The sequence below is a fragment of the Rhopalosiphum maidis genome, chromosome 3 (assembly GCF_003676215.2).
Source record: "Rhopalosiphum maidis isolate BTI-1 chromosome 3, ASM367621v3, whole genome shotgun sequence".
Classification (NCBI taxonomy): domain Eukaryota; kingdom Metazoa; phylum Arthropoda; class Insecta; order Hemiptera; family Aphididae; genus Rhopalosiphum; species Rhopalosiphum maidis.
Genome location: NC_040879.1, coordinates 8,435,163 through 8,454,521, shown reverse-complemented (window position 1 = coordinate 8,454,521; position 19,359 = coordinate 8,435,163). Strand labels below are relative to the sequence as shown.

General features: G+C 48.4%; 1 protein-coding gene across 1 annotated transcript; it reads right to left on the bottom strand.

Moving 5' to 3' along the window:
* Positions 1-2,758: 2,758 nt before the first annotated feature.
* Positions 2,759-3,364, bottom strand: LOC113560175. Its single transcript, XM_026965933.1, has one exon. It carries the CDS (start codon positions 3,362-3,364, stop codon positions 2,759-2,761), a length of 606 nt encoding a protein of 201 aa, XP_026821734.1.
* Positions 3,365-19,359: the final 15,995 nt, after the last annotated feature.

Here is a 19,359-nt window from a genome sequence, read left to right as displayed (position 1 = left end):
GCCTTCACCTTATCCATGGCTCGCCGCGTCTTATCAGAAGCCGTCGGCCCCACAGTCTCGGCAGTCTTGAGGGCCTTCTTCTTCTTCTTCCTATTTTTCTTGGACACCACCACGGTGAATGTCCCTTCGGCCTTTTCCTTCTTCTTGGGAGGAGGTACGGGTACCTCCACCTGCTTCTTCTTTGGGGGCTTTGTTTTCGCCCCCACCTTCGGAGGTGGCACCTCCTTCTTCTCGGTGACCTTAACCGTCACCCTCTCCGCAGCCCTACACACATGCCCAGTCCTGGCCTCCTCGATCCTTCCCAGCAGAACGGTGTTCTGCCGGCAAGCCTCGTCCAAGAGCACCTCGTACCTATCTCTAATCTCCAAGATTGACCGCTGAGCGGCCGCCGACAACTTTTTCTTCTCCTTCTCGGCGAGAAGGAGCTTGTCTAAGTCTCTTCCTATGATCCTAACCTTTTCCGGGAAGGAGGACACCCTGGCCTCAGGTCGACAACCGCCTACCTCCATACCCGGTCTTACTTGGATACCGTCAACCGCCTCTGGGTTGCCCGGCACCAACACCCCCTCCACTCCCCCAGCACCCGTCAAGGACATGTCCAGGAGGCTCATTCCTTACGGTGCGTTTCCCTGCTGAAAAGCCTTAACCTAATATCCGTTCGTGGTGTAGTTTCCAAGTGAAAATTCACTTGTACTAGTAACACCAGTCACAGTAATGAAAACCTAACACCTTACCTGTGCGCCGACTGCACCTCTGGAACTGAACCGGATACAGCGCCCTAACGGGCTTTATACAGACCGACTCAAAAACGACACCGGTCTGTTCGCGCACTTGTAAGTGGGACAATTGTCGAATTGCCCCCTACGCGGTTGGGACGAATCAATCTCTCCCTGGCTCAACGGAGCCACCTATAAGTGCCCTTATAAGTGCCCTCGTCAGCGGGCTTCACGAGAATGTCCCCCCTCGGAAGCTTCACGGCCGTGCTGATCCTGGGGGTCCCCCCCTCCCTGACTAGGTCGGCTCAAAGTTGCCTCTTGGCCTCCCCAGCGTCCGCCCCGCCAACCGAGACGATAAAGGCGCGGGCCGGAGCCTTTGCCTTCTCCTTCTCCAAGGCGCGGCGGGCTTTGGCGGGAACCGTTGAACCCACAGTTTCAGCGACCTTGGATTCCTTCTTCTTCTTTCCCTTCTTCCTCTTCTTCTTCCTGGACACCACCTCAGTGAATGCCCCTTCTTTCTTCTTTGGAGGCTTAGTCTTAGCCTCCACCTTTGGGAGAATGGCCTTAGCCTTCTCCTTCTTCTTCGGAGGTGGCACCTCCTTCCTCTTCTCCATTGCCATTTCCGGCACCCTACATATATGGCCAGCCCTGGCCTCCTCCAACCTGCCCAGCAGAATCGTGTTCTGCCTGCAAGCCTCATCTAAAAGAAACTCATATCTCTCCCTGACCTCCAAGATAGACCGATGAACGGCCGCCGATAACTTCTTATTTTCTTTCTCCGTGAGAAGAAGCTTTTCAAGGTCCCTACCCACTAACCTGTCCTTTTCCGGGAAAGAAGACAACCCAGCCTCGGGTCGACCACAGTCGACCTCCAAGTCCCGAGTGACCTCCACTCCCGGTTTGTTTGGTTGCGCGCCGGTAGCCACCACAGGACTACCCGGCGTCAACACCCCCTCCACTCCCCCAGCACCCGTCGAGGACATGTCCAGGAGGCTCATTCCTGTAGGGTGTGCCACCTGGATTTTCCTACACTTAATCTAGCCTTAACTAAAATGCTGATCCCGCTGTCGGTTTCCAAGAGAAAGAATCAACTTGTACTCGCAACACCTGTGCGCAGACTGCACCTCTCTAACTGGACAGGAATAGTAAATAGGGACAGTGAGAATCTCGTTTATCCATTCATGCGCATTACAAATAAGATGACGAGGCATTTGGCTAGTTATCAGATATAGGAGCTCGTATGTGCAACGGTTATCAGCCGAAGCACGCCTAAAGCGCCGAATCTTACTCCTTTAATTAGCCAGATAAAAAGGCTAGGATCACCTGCTACATATTGTAATATATTAAAATTTATTATAATATTATCCGTGGCACGCTACAAACCTATTTAATTTTAATGTGTTAAATTGTCATAGTCACATATTTCTTCTTTCTTCGCCACAAAGACGGTACGGGACTTCACCAAGATAGGAGGCAAAGAACCGTAGGCGACAAACAGGTTGAAAAGACCAGCAGTCAGGTTACAGGGGAGTCGACGCCATAGACGAGCAGGAAACCCGTCCGGCCGGGGAGCAGTTGTTTTGCTCGGAAGACACTCAGTGACTTCCTCGGGCGATATTGCATGAAATATCGTTGCGAATTGCGGTGAGCCGTGTGTGTTAAAAGATACGGCCGGGGTCTGGGGTCGAGATTCACAATTACCCTTTTTTTTTTACGGTATCGCCATCAGGGGAGGGACTGCGTGAGCATTGCTACTCCCCTGACAGCATCGTTTATTAACATAACATTAATTTGACAGTTACAATAATTAACTACAAACTAGTTTACATCAAACTTACATACAACAATTATTACATAATGCGGGGGCATCTAACCACCCGGTGCTTTGGCCTTAGGCCTACAGGAGTAAACTTAATTATGGTAAGGTTTTTGCGCTTCAGTGTATTTCTGATTTCTCGAGCCGTCCACGACCGCCGCTCTGGAGTCACGTACGTTCCCTCCTCCTTGCCCTAGGGCCTCCTGGTTTCTCTCTTTCTCTTTCGTCACCTTCTATTTTTGTCATCACCGCTCTGGCGAAGTCTCTGACGGCCTGCCAATTCGCGGGGGAGGCCAGCATGGTGGGCCACAAGGTTGTCCACTGTAACCAACTTGCCCGTCGCATGTTCTAGTAGAAGCCGTTCTTCATCCCAGGCCGGGCACTCGACTACAGTGTGCTCCGCGCTATCTGGGCTCATATTGCAGTGGTGGAACATGTCTGATTCTTCTTTTTTGATTCTATGGAGATAGACCCTGAAGCAACCGTGTCCAGAAAGGATCTGGGTTGTATGGAAGTCCAGGTCGCCTTTTTTTCCGCACCACAAATCGACGTCCGATATTAGCCGCTTAGACCAGCCACCGGTTTTTGCTTCGGCAATGCGCGCTTTCCACTTCCTCATGGTAGCTGCTCGGGGGGAGAGCTGGCAGCGTGAGGCAGACCTCTTCTCGCTAAACATGGCTTTCCTTTCTTCGGCCAGTAAGTCGGCCGGTGGACTGCCGGACAAAATGTTTGTAGCCGTGTATGAAACCGTCCGGTAGCTGCATATGCCTCTTAGAAGCGCTTTACGTTGGACTCTATTTACAATAGTCTTATTCCTGGGAACCAAAGACATTATTCTCGCCCAGGATGAGATTTACAATGACCCTCAATAATGGGAACCCAGTATTTTGTCATCTCTTTCGCAGGAGGCATTAATGCCCCCTGGTCTATCCCTGTCAGAACTCGCTCTGCAACGCTAGATGCGTTTTTGCGCCATTCTGTGACGTTCCGCCTGTAACAAGCTGTTTTCAACGCTTTCAAGTTTAACGGCCTGCGTCCAGCGCTATTGCCTGCGCCGGGAATGGTGCCCGGTCGCCTACCTCCCTTACTCGTTTTCTTACGGGAGTTATTGCAGTTATATTCTATGTACCACGCAACTATTGCGTGGCACGGGTCCAAAGATTGCTCAACTAGGCGTCGTGCAGCTATAAGGAGCTTATGTGCTCCATGACCTGACACGGTTGATAGTAAGTCAACCACCTTTTGACCAGCTATTTGGGCTGGACTCAATCATCGATCTGACGTACACGATCGGTCATTAGCTGCCGCACTGCCATCCTCATCCATAGGCAGCGCTTGTGCATCACTTGTATTGGATTCCACCGGTACCGTCTCAGTAATCGGTACTAACGGGTCCCCATTAAGATAGGCGAGGTGAGTCGCCACCATTTCGCGGTGCTTAAGGGTCTTTCGCCGCCCCTTTATGGATTCATGGGTGCGGCCCCGATGCTTAATGTAAAGCTGGCCGCCGTTAATCTGGCCGGGTGGAATGCCATTGAATACAAGTTCTGCTTCAAGCGCTGCGAACAATCTTTGTTCCTCGACGGGCCATCGAGCTTTGCTCCTGGTCACGTCTATTCGGTCATTGGCTTCTCGCATATGGGCACTACTCATGTGGACACCGACACCAAACTTGGTGGCATAACTATTTGTACAAAAACGACACTTGTACGCGGAGGTTGACGGGGCGACAGACCCGACTACTTCCGCACCAACACGGTTGCTACCGCCCGCTGTTTGGGATGCGGTAGCTATCCGAGGCTCAATATTATAATTTATCAATTGTGTTGGTAAGAAAAGTACCGTGACGCATGACGGCGCCGCGGTCCCGAGGATTCATCCTGGTCTGTACCGGCGAACCGGCCTCGCTGCTCGGTGGCCGACCTAGGACTGGTCGCGGATAACTAGCCGAAATAATATGTGCACTCGACCAACGACAACACTGAACTTAGTAAATACGGACAGGAGTCTCCGGGTTTTTGGCTTGCGTCTACCGCCGTTCGTCCGTGCCTTAGCGCTGGGCGCTACATACGGGCGAAGGTGGAGCTAGGACGGAGGCAGCGAACCGCCAACGGCCTAGGGTGTTCTATGTACCTTTTCTGAGGACCGGGGCGACTCAATTAAGTGCCTCCTCGGGTACCGGACCTCCCACTAGGTACAGTGGTTTCTTGCCTACTATCCAGCGCTGGTCCCACAGCCACCACGTTCCAGCCGAAGTAGGCTCCTCAACCTTGAGAGGCACCGCTACTGGAGTGGTGGGGCTCCCCTCTCCCGTGGTCCTGACTAGGGTTATGGTTGACGTCAGTGGATCAACCCGGGGCAAGCCCCTCCCACTATTATAGCTCCCCAGCCGGCTAGTGGTGGGCCTTGCAGTGGAGATTCAGACCAGGGCTTGGGCCCTGACCCAGGTTCTCCACCAACCCATCCGTCGCCTGTGACGGAGCCTACCTATCCTATAGCTAGCCTAACCTGTCCGACGCTCTTTTGGCCTCGATGGCCTCCCTAGCGAAGCGACGCAGTGCACAGTAGTTCGACCTTGTGTTCAGAAACAACGGCCATGCGTCCTCACCTATGAGCCTGATGACCCGACCCCTCTCAACAGAGAGAGCCGGACATCTGTAGAGCACATGGTCCACCGTCTCGTCCTCAGTCTCACATCTGCACGTGCCCGTTCCCCGCAGGGCGAAGGACGACAACTTGGCGTTGAAGTCCCCATGCCCCGTGAGGAACTGACACACGTAGTGATCCACCTCGAGGGGTAGATCCAGTCTCCTCCTGATGTCGGGAAACATTGAGTGAGTCCACCGACCCTTCTCGCTGAAATCCCACCTATCCTGCCAGACGTCTAGTATCCTATCCCACTGGTCTCTCATCTCCTCCTCCGAGATGAGCCCAGCTTTCTTGTTTGTCCTAACCACATGCCATCTAATTTCCAGATCAAGAGGCAGCTGCCCAGCAACGACCTGCAACGCATCCGTTGAGGTCGTTCTGTATGCCCCTGTGAGAGAAAGGAGGGCCCTCCTCTGCTTGCTGCCGAGGAGTTTAATCGCATTTGCCGTAAGGACACCTTTAGACCAGATCTCCGCGGCGTAAGTGATACGAGGCAGAAAAACTGCCCTGTATATTACGGCGGAGGTGGACTGCCGAAGGCCCCAGTCCGCAGACGACGCTGCCCTAAGCCTACTGTATAAAGAATCGGACTTTCCGGCCACGCAGCTCACGTGCGCCCAGAAATTTCTCCTACTGTCCAGTTCGACACCCAGATACCTAACTGAACCAACAGCCACGATGTCTTCCGCTCCGAAAGGAACAGTGAACCCCGGCCGTAGTCCTCCTTTTAGCGGGATCGCTTGAGATTTACTGGCTGAGAAGGTCAGACCTACCTCTCAGCGTCGCCCAGTCGCACAAGGCGCCGAGCGTAGCTCCTGCTTTCCGCCGGATTTCCACAAGATTGGAGCCCGCGATGAGAACCGCCAGGTTATCCGCATACGCGACCAGCTTTACCCTATCATCATTGTTGGTGACCAACGCCCTATCCATAGATAAATTCCAAAGACTTGGCCCTAGCTGTGAGCCTTGCGGGCAGCCTCTGGTGAGATCCGCGAATGCAGTCGCTCCCTCCACCGAGAGCACCGCCCTTCTGCCCGTCAGATAGCTCTGTATGATCGATCTGGTGGCATTTGGTGCCTCCAAGTCCATCATGTCCCTAATCAGAACGTTCCATCTCAGGTTGTCGAAGGCACCTGAGATATCCAGAAAAATCCCTACCACCATGTCCTCGCTGTGGTCCACCCAATCCAGACACGACTTGATCGCACTGATTGTGGACTTACCGACCCTGAAACCATGTTGCTCTTCGGAGAGAGCGCCCCCCGTTTCCTCCTCCAGCCTGTCCACCACCAGTCGTTCCAGTACTTTTGACGGTACCGATAGCAAACTGACCGGTCTGTATGACTTCGGAAGACTCGGGTCCCTGTCCTCACCCTTCTTGATGACCACGACCTCAGCTGTTTTCCAACAGTCCGGAAACTCCGACTTCCTGAGGCACTCCCTCATGACACTGGTTAGTGGCGTACCTATAACGCCCCAGGCCTTCCTGAGTACCCCAGCGGTGATCCCGTCCAGTCCCGGAGCTTTGTTAGGTGCCATCCTCCAGACAGCACTCTTAACCTCCGCCTCCGTTACCTCCGGTCTCACTCTACCTTCACGCTCCATTTCAAAGACGGGAGCCGTCTCATCCCTAGGAATAAGACACTCCAACAAACACTCTGCCGTCTCCAAGGCCGTCACCGTGAAGGTGCCGTCACCTCGGAGCACAGCGTTAAGAACCCTACTCTTCGAAGAACCATTCCTAGCCCAACGGTAGACCGGTCCCCAGATGTCCGAGTTTATGGAGGTAGCGAACTTCCTCCAAGACTCCATCTTGGCCCTCCTAATCTTTTTCAGGTGGTCGTTCCTGAGCACCCTGAATTGTTCCCTATCCGAGACTTTATAGTCCTTGGTACGCCGGAAGTTATTTAGACGCCTCTTGGACTCTTCGAGCCCAGCGTCCCACCATGGTGGTTTTATCCTACCGGACTTACGGGAACGAGGCATGGAGGCCTCCATCGCCTGTACGAGAGCAAGCGTCAGAGATTCCGCCACACGTCCGCAACCGCCCACCATGGTCTTCGGGTCCCCGAGGACCTTCTGGGCCAGAACCCACCTAAACCTATCCCAATCAGCTTTCCTAGTGTTGAAACGACTTTTCCCTACCGCGGGTCCCTCTGACCCTGATCCGACGCGGATCTTGAATCTGATGGTTCTGTGGTCGCTGTCGGTGACATCTACCACTTCCCACTCAGACACAGCGTTCGTCAGGGAGCCCCCTCTAGTCAGAGTCACATCTATGTTCGATGCCCCCATACCCGGTCTCTCGTACGTGTCGAGGTGACCGGGCTGGTTGTGCACCGTCAAGTGTTTCTCCGCTATGAGGGACTCTACATGGGTCCCCCGGGCCGCGCCCGAGTTGTTCCCCGGCCGACTGAATCATTGCGGCGAATGCGCGTTCACGTCGGCCCCTATCAAAACGTCTTGGTTGATCCTATCCAGCATGTCTCCTAACCTATCCGTAAAGATGCGTGTCGGGATGCTGTACTTGAAGTACGCTGACACGAAGACGACCGCCCGGCCAGACTTCTTCCTAAGGCTGGCCACGGCGCAGTACTTATCGCAGAGCCCCTGCAGAGCGACCACCTCGATGTCCTGATTTAGGACAACTATGGCCGCCCCTGCACTACCATCCCTACAGCTGAGAACCGTTTTCACGGCGCCGTAGTCAAATCCTACCAGTCTTTCTCCCGAGGTCGGAACTTCTTGAAGCAGAAGTACCTCCACCCCGTTGGCCCTGCTATAGTCCAGTATCTGATCAGACACGAGAGTGTTCCCGTTCATGTTCAGCTGGACCACACAGTAGGTCGAAGAGTTCATTTCTTTCCGAAATCTGTCCTACGAGCGACCATGAAGGTCGCCTTCACCAAAGCCGAGCAGTCTTTGTGTCCCGACTGGAACCTCAGACCGCAGTTAGCGCACTTGACTGGCACGCTCTGGCAGTCCTTAGCCCTATGGCCCTGGACTGCACAGCGCCCACAAGTGTCCACCTTCGCCTGACACTTAGAGGCCTTATGCCCGAAGTGCTGGCACTTGAAGCACCTGACCACGTCAACATACTCCTTTACCCTGCACCTGGACATGCCAATGTATAGACTCTTCCCTACGACTAGCCTATAACTGCTAGGCCTGACAGAACAGACCCACCAGACCTGCTCGTCTGTCTTGCTACCCTTCATGAAAAGGGGTACAACAGACTCCTTGTCCAAACCTAACTCCGGGTTTTGATCCACGATCCTCCCCGGCAGACTCTCACGCGCCACATCCCTGTCCACATCGTAGATGAGGACCGTCGGCCACTTGGCTGCTTCCTCTCTCACCTTCTTCCCTGCAACCTCCATGTCCTTGAGGGCTTTGTACGTGCCCTCATCCGCCGGCTTCACTAGAATATCGCCTCTCGGAAGCGTTGTCGCCATGCTGATCCTAGGGGCCCCAACCCCCTTAACCAGGTCGGCCCAGAGTTGCTTCTTGGCCTCCCCGGCGCCCGTCTCGCCAACCGACACGATGAAAGCTCGGGCCGGAGCCTTTGCCTTCACCTTATCCATGGCTCGCCGCGTCTTATCAGAAGCCGTCGGCCCCACAGTCTCGGCAGTCTTGAGGGCCTTCTTCTTCTTCTTCCTATTTTTCTTGGACACCACCACGGTGAATGTCCCTTCGGCCTTTTCCTTCTTCTTGGGAGGAGGTACGGGTACCTCCACCTCCTTCTTCTCGGTGACCTTAACCGTCACCCTCTCCGCAGCCCTACACACATGCCCAGTCCTGGCCTCCTCGATCCTTCCCAGCAGAACGGTGTTCTGCCGGCAAGCCTCGTCCAAGAGCACTTCGTACCTATCTCTAATCTCCAAGATTGACCGCTGAGCGGCCGCCGACAACTTTTTCTTCTCCTTCTCGGCGAGAAGGAGCTTGTCTAAGTCTCTTCCTACGATCCTTACCTTTTCCGGGAAGGAGGACACCCTGGACTCAGGTCGACAACCGCCTACCTCCATACCCGGTCTTACTTTTTTTTTTTTTTTGTGGTATCACGGCGCTACAGGGGGGCACTTCACCCGTGTCGGGTCGTCCTTCCCCCGGTATCCGTATCATATATTACAAATAAACAAACAATATACAATCGTCATTTTACAACAGAAAGAGGGCTCTATCCCTCTAATTTCCGCTTTCAGCGCACAATATATTAATCTTAACTAACTAAGTTTTGGATTCTCTCTTCATGTGACCACGACTCTGGCTCTTCCTTCCCTTTGCCTAGCTCTTTCTTCAACTTCTCTGGTCGATTGGATGGTCTTTGTATACTCCTTAACTGCTTGCCACATCGCCTTGCTTTTAACATGCAGCCGACTATAGTCTCCGGTTGCAAGTCCTCGTTCAGCGCCACTTCCAGGGCTCGCCGCTCTCTCCACCATCTACCGCACCGGAACATGACATGCTCCGCGTCGTCGACGGGTTCTCCACAATCGAGGCAAGACTGTTCGTTAGCTTTATTAAACCTATAAAGATAGTGTCTGAAGCAGCCGTGTCCGGACAAGAACTGTGACAGGTGAAAGTCCACTGTCCCGTGTTTACGTTCTGTCCAGGCCTTCAGGTCCACTATCAGTCTCCTGGTCCATCGCCCCTTTTCTGCCGCGTCCCATTCCTTTTGCCATCTCTTTATGGTCGCCTCTCGTACTTCCTTGGACACTTCGGCCTTGTCCCTCTCTTTTCTGCGGATGTATCTTTCCGACCTCTCTGAAGCTAATAGGTGAGCCGGGATAATACTTGCTATGACCATAGCTGCTTCCGACGAGACCGTCCTGTAGCACATGGCCGTTCTTAGTGCCAGGACTCTTTGGGGCCTGAGGATAGTTTCTACGTTCCTCCGGTGTGCTAGGGCGCCGGCCCATATAGGCGATCCGTATAGCAGCTTACTCTCCACCACTGTTGTCAATAATCTCCTCTTCTTCGGTCCGGCACCGCCCAGGTTCGGCATCAACCTAGATAGCGCTAGGGCCGTGGTTTGTGCCTTCCTCGCCGCCGTCTCCAGATGGGCTTTAAAACCTAGCACTCTATGGAGTTCTAGCCCTAAGTATTTAATCTGATCTTTGATCTCTACTTGCTCTCCTCTTATCACTAGGTTTGGCTTCACATAGCCCCTCTTAGTAGTCAGCATGACTGCTTCCGTCTTGGATATTGACAACGTTAGGCCTGCTCTTGTCATCCAATCCGCTACCTTCTCCAGCGCCTTGTTCGTCACCTCTTCTAGGATGCGAGAGGTGTGACCCGTGGCTACCACTGCCACATCATCCGCGAAGGCTATCATAGTCGTCGACGATAGCCTTAACTAAAATGCTGATCCCGCTGTCGGTTTCCAAGAGAAAGAATCAACTTGTACTCGCAACACCGTTCACAACTAAGTAAGCCTAACAACTTACCTGTGCGCAGACTGCACCTCTCTAACTGGACAGGAACAGCACCCTAACGGGCTTTAAACAGACCGACTCAAAAACGACACCTGTCTGTTCACGCACTTTTTAGTGGGACAATTGTCGAATTGCCCCCTACGCGGGAGGGGAAGATCGCTCTCACCCCGCCATCCGAGTTCGGTAACCGACTTGCGTTACCTGTACGCCGTCACTGGTACCACTTATCGCAGCTACCTCCACTGGCATCACTAGACACCAGTAGTGATAACGGAACTGCGATAACACCTCCACGGAACGGTGCGCAACGGTGCGCACCTGCCGCATCAAGCGCCGCCAACGGGCCACGCCCTAATTTTTACCGCGCGGAACGGCGTCCTTTCGCCACCGAAACTTTGCCGCTCGGTTGCGCGTTAAGTACTGCTCGGATTTGAACAAACTCAACGTGGATCGATTTATCCTTAAAAGGACTAAACGATCCAACAAAGCGCGCGAAGATACGACGTCTAGGAGAGCCGCGATTGGCCTTCAAAGAGCGTCACGCCAAAAACGCTAGGAAAAACGCTACACACTCGCGACCGATACAGAAAGATGCGTCGTTAAAAGACTTATTTAACGGTGAAAAGTCCGACGCAAAATTCACAACCCTAACCGATTTTCGCGCGCGATACACCAGTAGAAGCGTCTATTCAAGACGAATCTTTTGGTGTATAATACGCAAAAAACTAACGTGGATAACTAGCCGAAATAAATAATAATTTTTCCGGGAGCTATATCCGCACTCGACCGATGCCAACACTGAACTTAGTAAATAGGGACAGTGAGAATCCCGTTTGTACGTCGGTCGAATGGTGTCGTGCCCGGATCGCGGATATTAAATCCACTCGGTCGGAATACTTCTCGACCTTGTTGGAGTGTCATTGCGCAGTTCCGACACCCGAAACGATTTGTACATTGGATATAACGGAACTTCGGCCTCTTGTCTCGTCGCTAATCGTTGCGACGATGTCCGGCTTGAGATTTCCGCCGTGCAGCTTATAGAGGTACTCCGACTCTATTTCGTAACCCTTGTCCCTTAAACCGCCCGCGATGCGCTTAGCAACGCAGTCATGACGCAGTACGCGACCATCATGCGTCCGAGGACAGCTCGTGCTATGTGAGCAAGCGTCTCCGCCGGGGCGAAAGAGGCCCGGCAATGAGCCAGACCAACGTGCCCACGGTTTTACCCGCTTGCGAGTCGGCAATGTGTGGAAGAGGCCTAGTGAATCGCCAGGAGATTATCCCGGACCCTTTTGAATATTACCGACGAGCACCTATGATTTCCTTTTCGATAATTGGCACTTTAAGACTTCAAACTTGTAGAGTTCGAAACGCTGATCATTTATTATTTTTCAAATTTTTGCGGAAATGAATACCGTGGAAGTTTTCGGGCGGGGAAGTTATGTGTGCGGGAGGTCGTAAATATTACGTAAATTCGCGAGATGTATAAATTTATCCTCCCACAACCCATTGATTTTTTGAAACCTATGGAACGGCATCCGGGGAGTGTTTTCAGTCTTTTGGAGGGGGGCGATATATCGATACTTATGGAGTTATTTAGGTTTTTTAAAAACATTGTTCAAAAAAAAAAAAAAAAAAAACACTTCAGAACGATAGTAAATGCACTCAGGAATGCACTCATACCACTCTCGGAGCTCTAAGTCCAAAGTCTGATTTTATCCGCGTATACATTGATTTGACGTTTATATGGACCTGCTGCGGTAGTCGTCTTCTCATCGCTTACCAGTTCAAATGTTATCCCTAAAAACGTATTCACAGGATAGCATAATAATTCATAGAGTTTGGTTGTGTATTATAGGTTTTTTACTTTAATGTCTTAAAATTGAATGAATTAAAAATACAAATATAAAAAGTGAGCCAACTAGCCACGGTCTTCTCTACTTTAACGTTTTTTTTTATGTTACTAAAAAGTGAAGTTTACGCAAACGAATTTACCAAAGGAAGAAAAAAGCGCTTATGAAAAATTGCTCCAATAATTTATTTTAATATATTATAAAATTTAAAGTTTGGATCGTTTATTTTATGAATATTGCCCCTGTAAAAAAATAAAATAAATATAACACATAATTAGGTAGTTCAATTGAAAAATAAATCTTTAAGTATACCTGGGATAAAATGATGGTTTATTTATTGTTTTTGGTGATATTGGTGTTTCTGTGACCGATGCGATTTCTGGGTTGTTAATATGTGTTAAACTGTTATGTTTTATGTAGTTATTTAGTTTATATTTTTTAAGATGAAGGCGGAAATCTTCTGTGAAGGATTTTAAGTTTGTTTGAAGATGTTCTTGAAGGATTAATGATAAATTTGTTGATAGTAGAAGAGTCTGTTTTTTTAAAATATTAATATCAAAATTGATTGGGTGGATGTCATAGTGTCGGTAATAAAATTGAAATACTGAAATTGGTGTACTAATTAGAGTTTTGAAGAGTTTTGATTTTGGATATTTTGAATGGAGGATAATAGATTTTGATTTAAAAAATAAAAATAAGGGGATTTAATAGAGGACCGGAAGCAGTTGATAATTTTTTTTTTTTTTTAAAAGGAAGACAGATTTTTTAATTAAAAGCTGTGAATGTGTTAAATGGAAATTTAATTTAATGATTTTGGAAAAAGTTATGACGTGCTTTATCAAGCTTTTCATCTGCAATTTTTAAAATTATTATTATTATAATAAATTTTGTTTATATATAATAAATAACTTACAGTTAAATTGGTATCATATTCTCTCTCCCGTGACCATTCAAATATTGCTATGATAATCACCTCACAAATTTCGAAATTTGGTATATGTTCTTTCACAATTTTTTTAAAACTTTCACCGACATTTATATAAATGGATTTAAGTTGAAGTACATCCTTTCTGTAAATATAACGTTAAGTATATATGTAAAAACTATTTGTAATTAAAATTAAAATTATTTTTTTTAGATACATAGACAATCATGTCAAAATCAAAATACAAATGTCTTTCTATTTTTTCCAATTTGGAAATGATCTCACGGAAATTATGATAGAATTCATATTTATATATTCTATATTCGTCATCGGTAAACACACTATTGATGTCATAAAAGCAGTCAATATATTCATATACAATTTTGAATTTTGCACACATAATAATATTGTCATATGCTTCATGCAGGAGCTTACCAAACACTGGATTCTGTTTACTGTAATTAATTGTAAATAAATGTGTAAATGTAAATAATTAAAATGTACACAGTGTGATGACGATAAATGGGAACATTCAATAACTATGTGCAGGCTTCATATATTTCAATTCTGATTTATTGGTTAAATTAAATAAGCAGAATTGAAATATATGGAGTCTGCACATAGTTATTGAGTGTTTACACTTATCGTAACCACACTGCATAATATAATAATTTTCTTACTCTTTATTATACGACAAAAAATCATCCGCTAAATTTGTTCTGTATAATATATTGTGGATAGTGTTGTATTTATTTTTTATAAAATTATAGTCATCACTAAATATTTTAAACTTATCAAATACGATACTTGGTATAAAATTAAACTTTTGCAGGTTCTTCAATTGGTCAAATTTGGAAATATTCCAATTAATAAGAATGGTTTGCTCAATTTTATTTGGTATTTGCTTCCTGTAAATAATAGATGTTTAAAATATGAAATATGCATATATCAATGTATAAGAAACTTACTTAGTTTCAAATTCAATTATGCTTTTCAATTGTTTCCTATTAATCGCATCATTTATTTTTTTTTTATAGTTGTTAATGTGCTTAGTTTTTTGTTTTTTTAAATTTTTATCATTAGAAATTATTTGTGAAACAATTGTATTTTTATGTACCTTGTAATCATTAAATAAATTGTTCTGTATTATACTGAAAATTTTGTAGTGTAAATTATGTGTGTGTTTTATTTTATTTGTACTATTTATTAAATTTTTTATTTGAGCACTATTTTTGTTTAAATGTTCAATTAAATTTATATTATAAATGCCATTTTTATTTAAAATAATTGAATGTCATCGATGTCTAACGGCACATGCCCCATCTCATACATATCATTAATCGCATGACATATGTATTGTAATACTTTCTAAAAATATAATAATTTATTAGTTATTAAGTTTTTAATCCAGTTTAAAAAAAAATAAACTTACTTCATTCTGGTACTTATTTATTTTAATAGATTTTGGTTTTTGGTTTTCATTATTATTTTCCACAGTAGTTGCTCTCCATCATCTACAACTGGTCGGTCGATGGGAACAATACCGACTAAATAAAATAAATATATTAATTTAATTTTATGTAAATAAAAGGCAAATTAAAAACAAAAAGGTTCAAAAAAGGTTGATATCTCGGTTAATATTGGATTTTCGAACTTCTTCAAAAGGCCCGATATTACTCCCCGGGTGCCGTTCCATAGGATTCGTCGAAAAAATCAATAGGTTATGAGAGGCTAAAATTTACACAACTCGCAAATTTACGTAATATTTACGATCCCGCGCCCGCCAAACTTCCCCGCCCGAAAACTTCCACGGTATTCATTTCCGAAAAAATTTGATAGCTGAATCGTAATCAGCGGCTCGAGCTCTACAGAATTAAAGTATTACATTGTTAAGTATCGAAACATAAGGCACTGTAACATTCCCAAACCAGTGCCGGGTGAGATACTAAAACGATGTTATTTCTTACCACCCCGGACACACCATTATATGTTGGAGTAGGACCGCCGGTTGTTGTTGAGCAAGAAGTTTCCTTGAAAAATATATGCATATAAGTTATTTGGAGTCGAGTGATACCTTTATAACAGGATTACTTAACATCAGGATTACCTTATATCAGGATTAAGTGGTAGTGCAATATTTTGATTTTTTATGAATTTTAACCGAACGGGTCTACCGGAGTAGTCGGATATTACGTATTATTGATACATATCGTACGAAATAAAATTACTAAAAATCCAAATTTGGTACTACCACTTTCAAATTGGTGTCGGTGTCCACATGAGTAGTGCCCATATGCGAGAAGCCAATGACCGAATAGACGTGACCAGGAGCAAAGCTCTATGGCCCGTCGAGGAACAAAGATTGTTCGCAGCGCTTGAAGCAGAACTTGTATTCAATGGCATTCCACCCGGCCAGATTAACGGCGGCCCGCTTTACATTAAGCATCGGGGCCGCACCCATGAATCCATAAAGAGGCGGCGAAAGACCCTTAAGCACCGCGAAATGGTGGCGACTCACCTCGCCTGTCTTAATGGGGACCCGTTGGTACCAAGTACTGAGACGGTACCGGTGGAATCCAATACGAGTGATGCACAAGCGCTGCCTATGGATGAGGATGGCAATGCGGCAGCTAATGACCGATCGTGTACGTCAGATCGATTGAGTCCAGCCCAAATAGCTGGTCAAAAGGTGGTTGACTTACTATCAACCGTGTCAGGTCATGGAGCACATAAGCTCCTTATAGCTGCACGACGCCTAGTTGAGCACTCTTTGGACCCGTGCCACGCAATAGTTGCGTGGTACCAAGAATACAACTGCGATAACTCCCGTAAGAAAACGAGTAAGGGAGGTAGGCGACCGGGCACCATTCCCGGCGCAGGCAATAGCGCTGGACGCAGGCCGTTAAACAAGAAAGCGTTGAAAACAGCTTGTTACAGGCGGAACGTCACCGAATGGCGCAAAAACGCATCTAGCGTTGCAGAGCGAGTTCTGACGGGGATAGACCAAGGGGCATTAATGCCTCCTGCGAAAGAGATGACAAAATACTGGGTTCCCATTATTGAGGGTAATTGTGAATCTCGACCCCAGACCCCGGCCGTATCTTTTAACACACACGGCTCACCGCAGATCGCAACGATACTTGATGCAATATCGCCCGAGGAAGTCACTGAGTGTCTTCCGAGCAAAACAACTGCTCCCGGGCCGGACGGGTTTCCGGCTCGTCTATGGCGTCGACTCCCCTGTAACCTGACTGCTGGTCTTTTCAACCTGTTTGTCGCCTACGGTTCTTTGCCTCCTATCTTAGTGAAGTCCCGTACCGTCTTTGTGGCGAAGAAAGGAGACCCTCAATGTCCTGGTAATTACCGGCCGATCTCGATCGCGTCGGTGGCTATCAGGCATTTCCATCGTATCCTCGCTCGACGCCTGGAAAAATTGTCTCTGGTGGATGAACGGCAGCGCGCGTTCAGAAGGGCTGATGGTGTGGCGGAAAATCTTTTTCTCTTACAGTCGGTCTTGATGGACGCCCGCTCGTCGTGCAAGGGTCTGTCCTGCGTCCCTCGATTTATCGAAGGCGTTCGACACGGTGTCCCACGACTCCATAACGTCCGCGATGCGTCGCGTTGGCTTGGACCAGCGCTTCGTAGTCTACATTCGCGAGACATACGAACATTCAGAGACTTTTCATTCAGGTCGGCGGGCAAGCTACGCGGGGGCTCTTCCCACGATGTGGCGTCAGGCAGGGGGACCCCGCTTTTATTTAATCTGGTGGTAGACAGTGGTCTACTAGCAATACCAGAAGCAGTTGGCTACACTCTGGGTAAATCCGTAGTGAACGCAATTGCCTTTGCAGACGACGTAATTTTGTTGGCGGAAACGCCTGAGGGATTGCGAAGAGCATACGACGCTTGCTCACATAGCACAGAGCTGTCCTCGGATGCATGATGGTCGCGTACTGCGTCATGACTGCGTTGCTAAACGCATCGCGGGCGGTTTATGGGACAAGGGTTACGAAATAGAGTCAGAGCACCTCTATAAGCTGCACGGCGGAAATCTGAAGCCGGACATTGTCGCAACGATTAGCGACGAGACAAGAGGCCGAATTTCCGTTATATGCCATGTACAAATCGTTTCAGGTATCGGAACTGCGCATTGGCACTCGAGAAGTATTCTGACCGAGTGGATTTAAAATCCGCGATCCGGGCACCACCATTCGACCGACGTACAAACGGTTGAGTAGGGGCCTACTCGAAGTACTCGTTACACGAGTTCTGAAGGGTAGCATTTCCAACTGGCATACTTATTACACCTTACCTCCGTATTGCCTTAGCCTCCACCTTCTTCGGAGGTGGCACCTCCTTCCTCTTCTCGGTGATCTTGACCGTCGCCATCTCCGGCGCCCTACATACGTGGCCAGCACTGGCCTCCTCCAACCTACCCAGCAGAATCGTCTATTCTGCCTGCAGGCCTCATCCAAAAGGACCTCGTATCTCTCCCTGACCTCCAAGATTGACCGATAAGCGGCCGCCGAAAGCTTTTCTTGTCCTTCTCCGTGAGGAGAAGCTTTCCAAGTCCCTACCTACAATCCTGCCTTCTCCGGGAACGAAGACACCCCAGCCTCGGGTCGACCGCTGAGTCCAGAGTGACCTCCAATCCCGGTTTGATAGGTTGAACGCCGGTAGCCACCACAAGGCTACCCGGCGCCAACATCCCCTCCACGCTCCCCCCACAACCCGTTAAGGACATGTGCATGAAGCTCATGCCTGTCTGAGTGTATCCCTGTGTTTCCTACTCTTAACCTAGCCTTAACTAATAATGCTGATCCCGCTGTCGGTTTCCAAGAGAAAGAATCAGCTTGTACTCGCCAACACCGTTCACAACTAAATAAACCTAACAACCTTACCTGAGCGCTGACTGCACCTCTGGAACTGGTCCGGAGCAGCACCCTAACGGGCTATTAAACAGACCGACTCAAAATCGACACCGGTCTGTTCGCGCACTTTTTAGTGGAACAATTGTCGAATTGTTCCCACGCGTTTGAGAAAGATCGCTCTCCTCCTCCCCGGCTCAACGGAGTCCACTAGCGCGACGAGCGCCAGTTATCACCTCCACGCACTAAGCGCTCCTAGCGGCGAACACCGCAACTATAATACGAAACGGTGCGCACCTGCCGCTCGGTTACGCGTTGAGTCCTAGTCGGATTTGAACAAACTCAACGAGGATCGATTTATCCTTAATAGGACTAAACGATCCAACAAAGCGCGCGAAGGTACTCTAGAAGAACCGCGATTGGCCTTCAAGAGCGTCACGCCAAAAACGCTGGAAAAACGACCACATCACACTCGCGACCGATATAGAAAGTTGCGTCGTTAAATGACTTATTCACCGGTGAAAAGTCCGACGCAAAATTCTAACGAGGACCGGAGATACGCGAAAAAGCGTTTTCGCCTACCGGGCGTAACACGTGTTTACGCTTGCGATAGACTTACTCGCCGTCACGCCTCACAACCCTAACCTATTTTCGCGCTCGATGCACCAGCAGAAGCCTCTATTCGAGACGAATCTTTTGGTATATAGAACGCAAAGACAAACGCAGTTAACTGGCCGAAATCAAAATTCACTCGGAGCGATATGTTCACCTCGACCACGACAACACTGAACTACCTTAAACGTACATAGCAATACCTTGTTACCTTCATCATCGCGCGTCCGCATCGAACTATGTGGAGTCCGGCTGTTTCTTCCGCGATCAACTCGGCGGGGGTACATGAAATACGCCTTTCGCCGAGGTATCTCGCGTAATAGTCGGGTTACCCCCCGACCAGTCCTAGGTCGGCCTCCGAGCAGCGAGGCCGGTTCGCCGGTACAGACCAGGATGAATCCTCGGGTTATTTCCGGATTATTATAGCTCTCCATGACACCGTTACACAGCGAATAATAATAAATGATTAATAATATATAATTATA

Excerpts from the sequence above, each read along its gene's own strand:
- LOC113560175 (XM_026965933.1), bottom strand. The coding sequence starts at position 3,364 with ATGTCTTTGGTTCCCAGGAATAAGACTATTGTAAATAGAGTCCAACGT.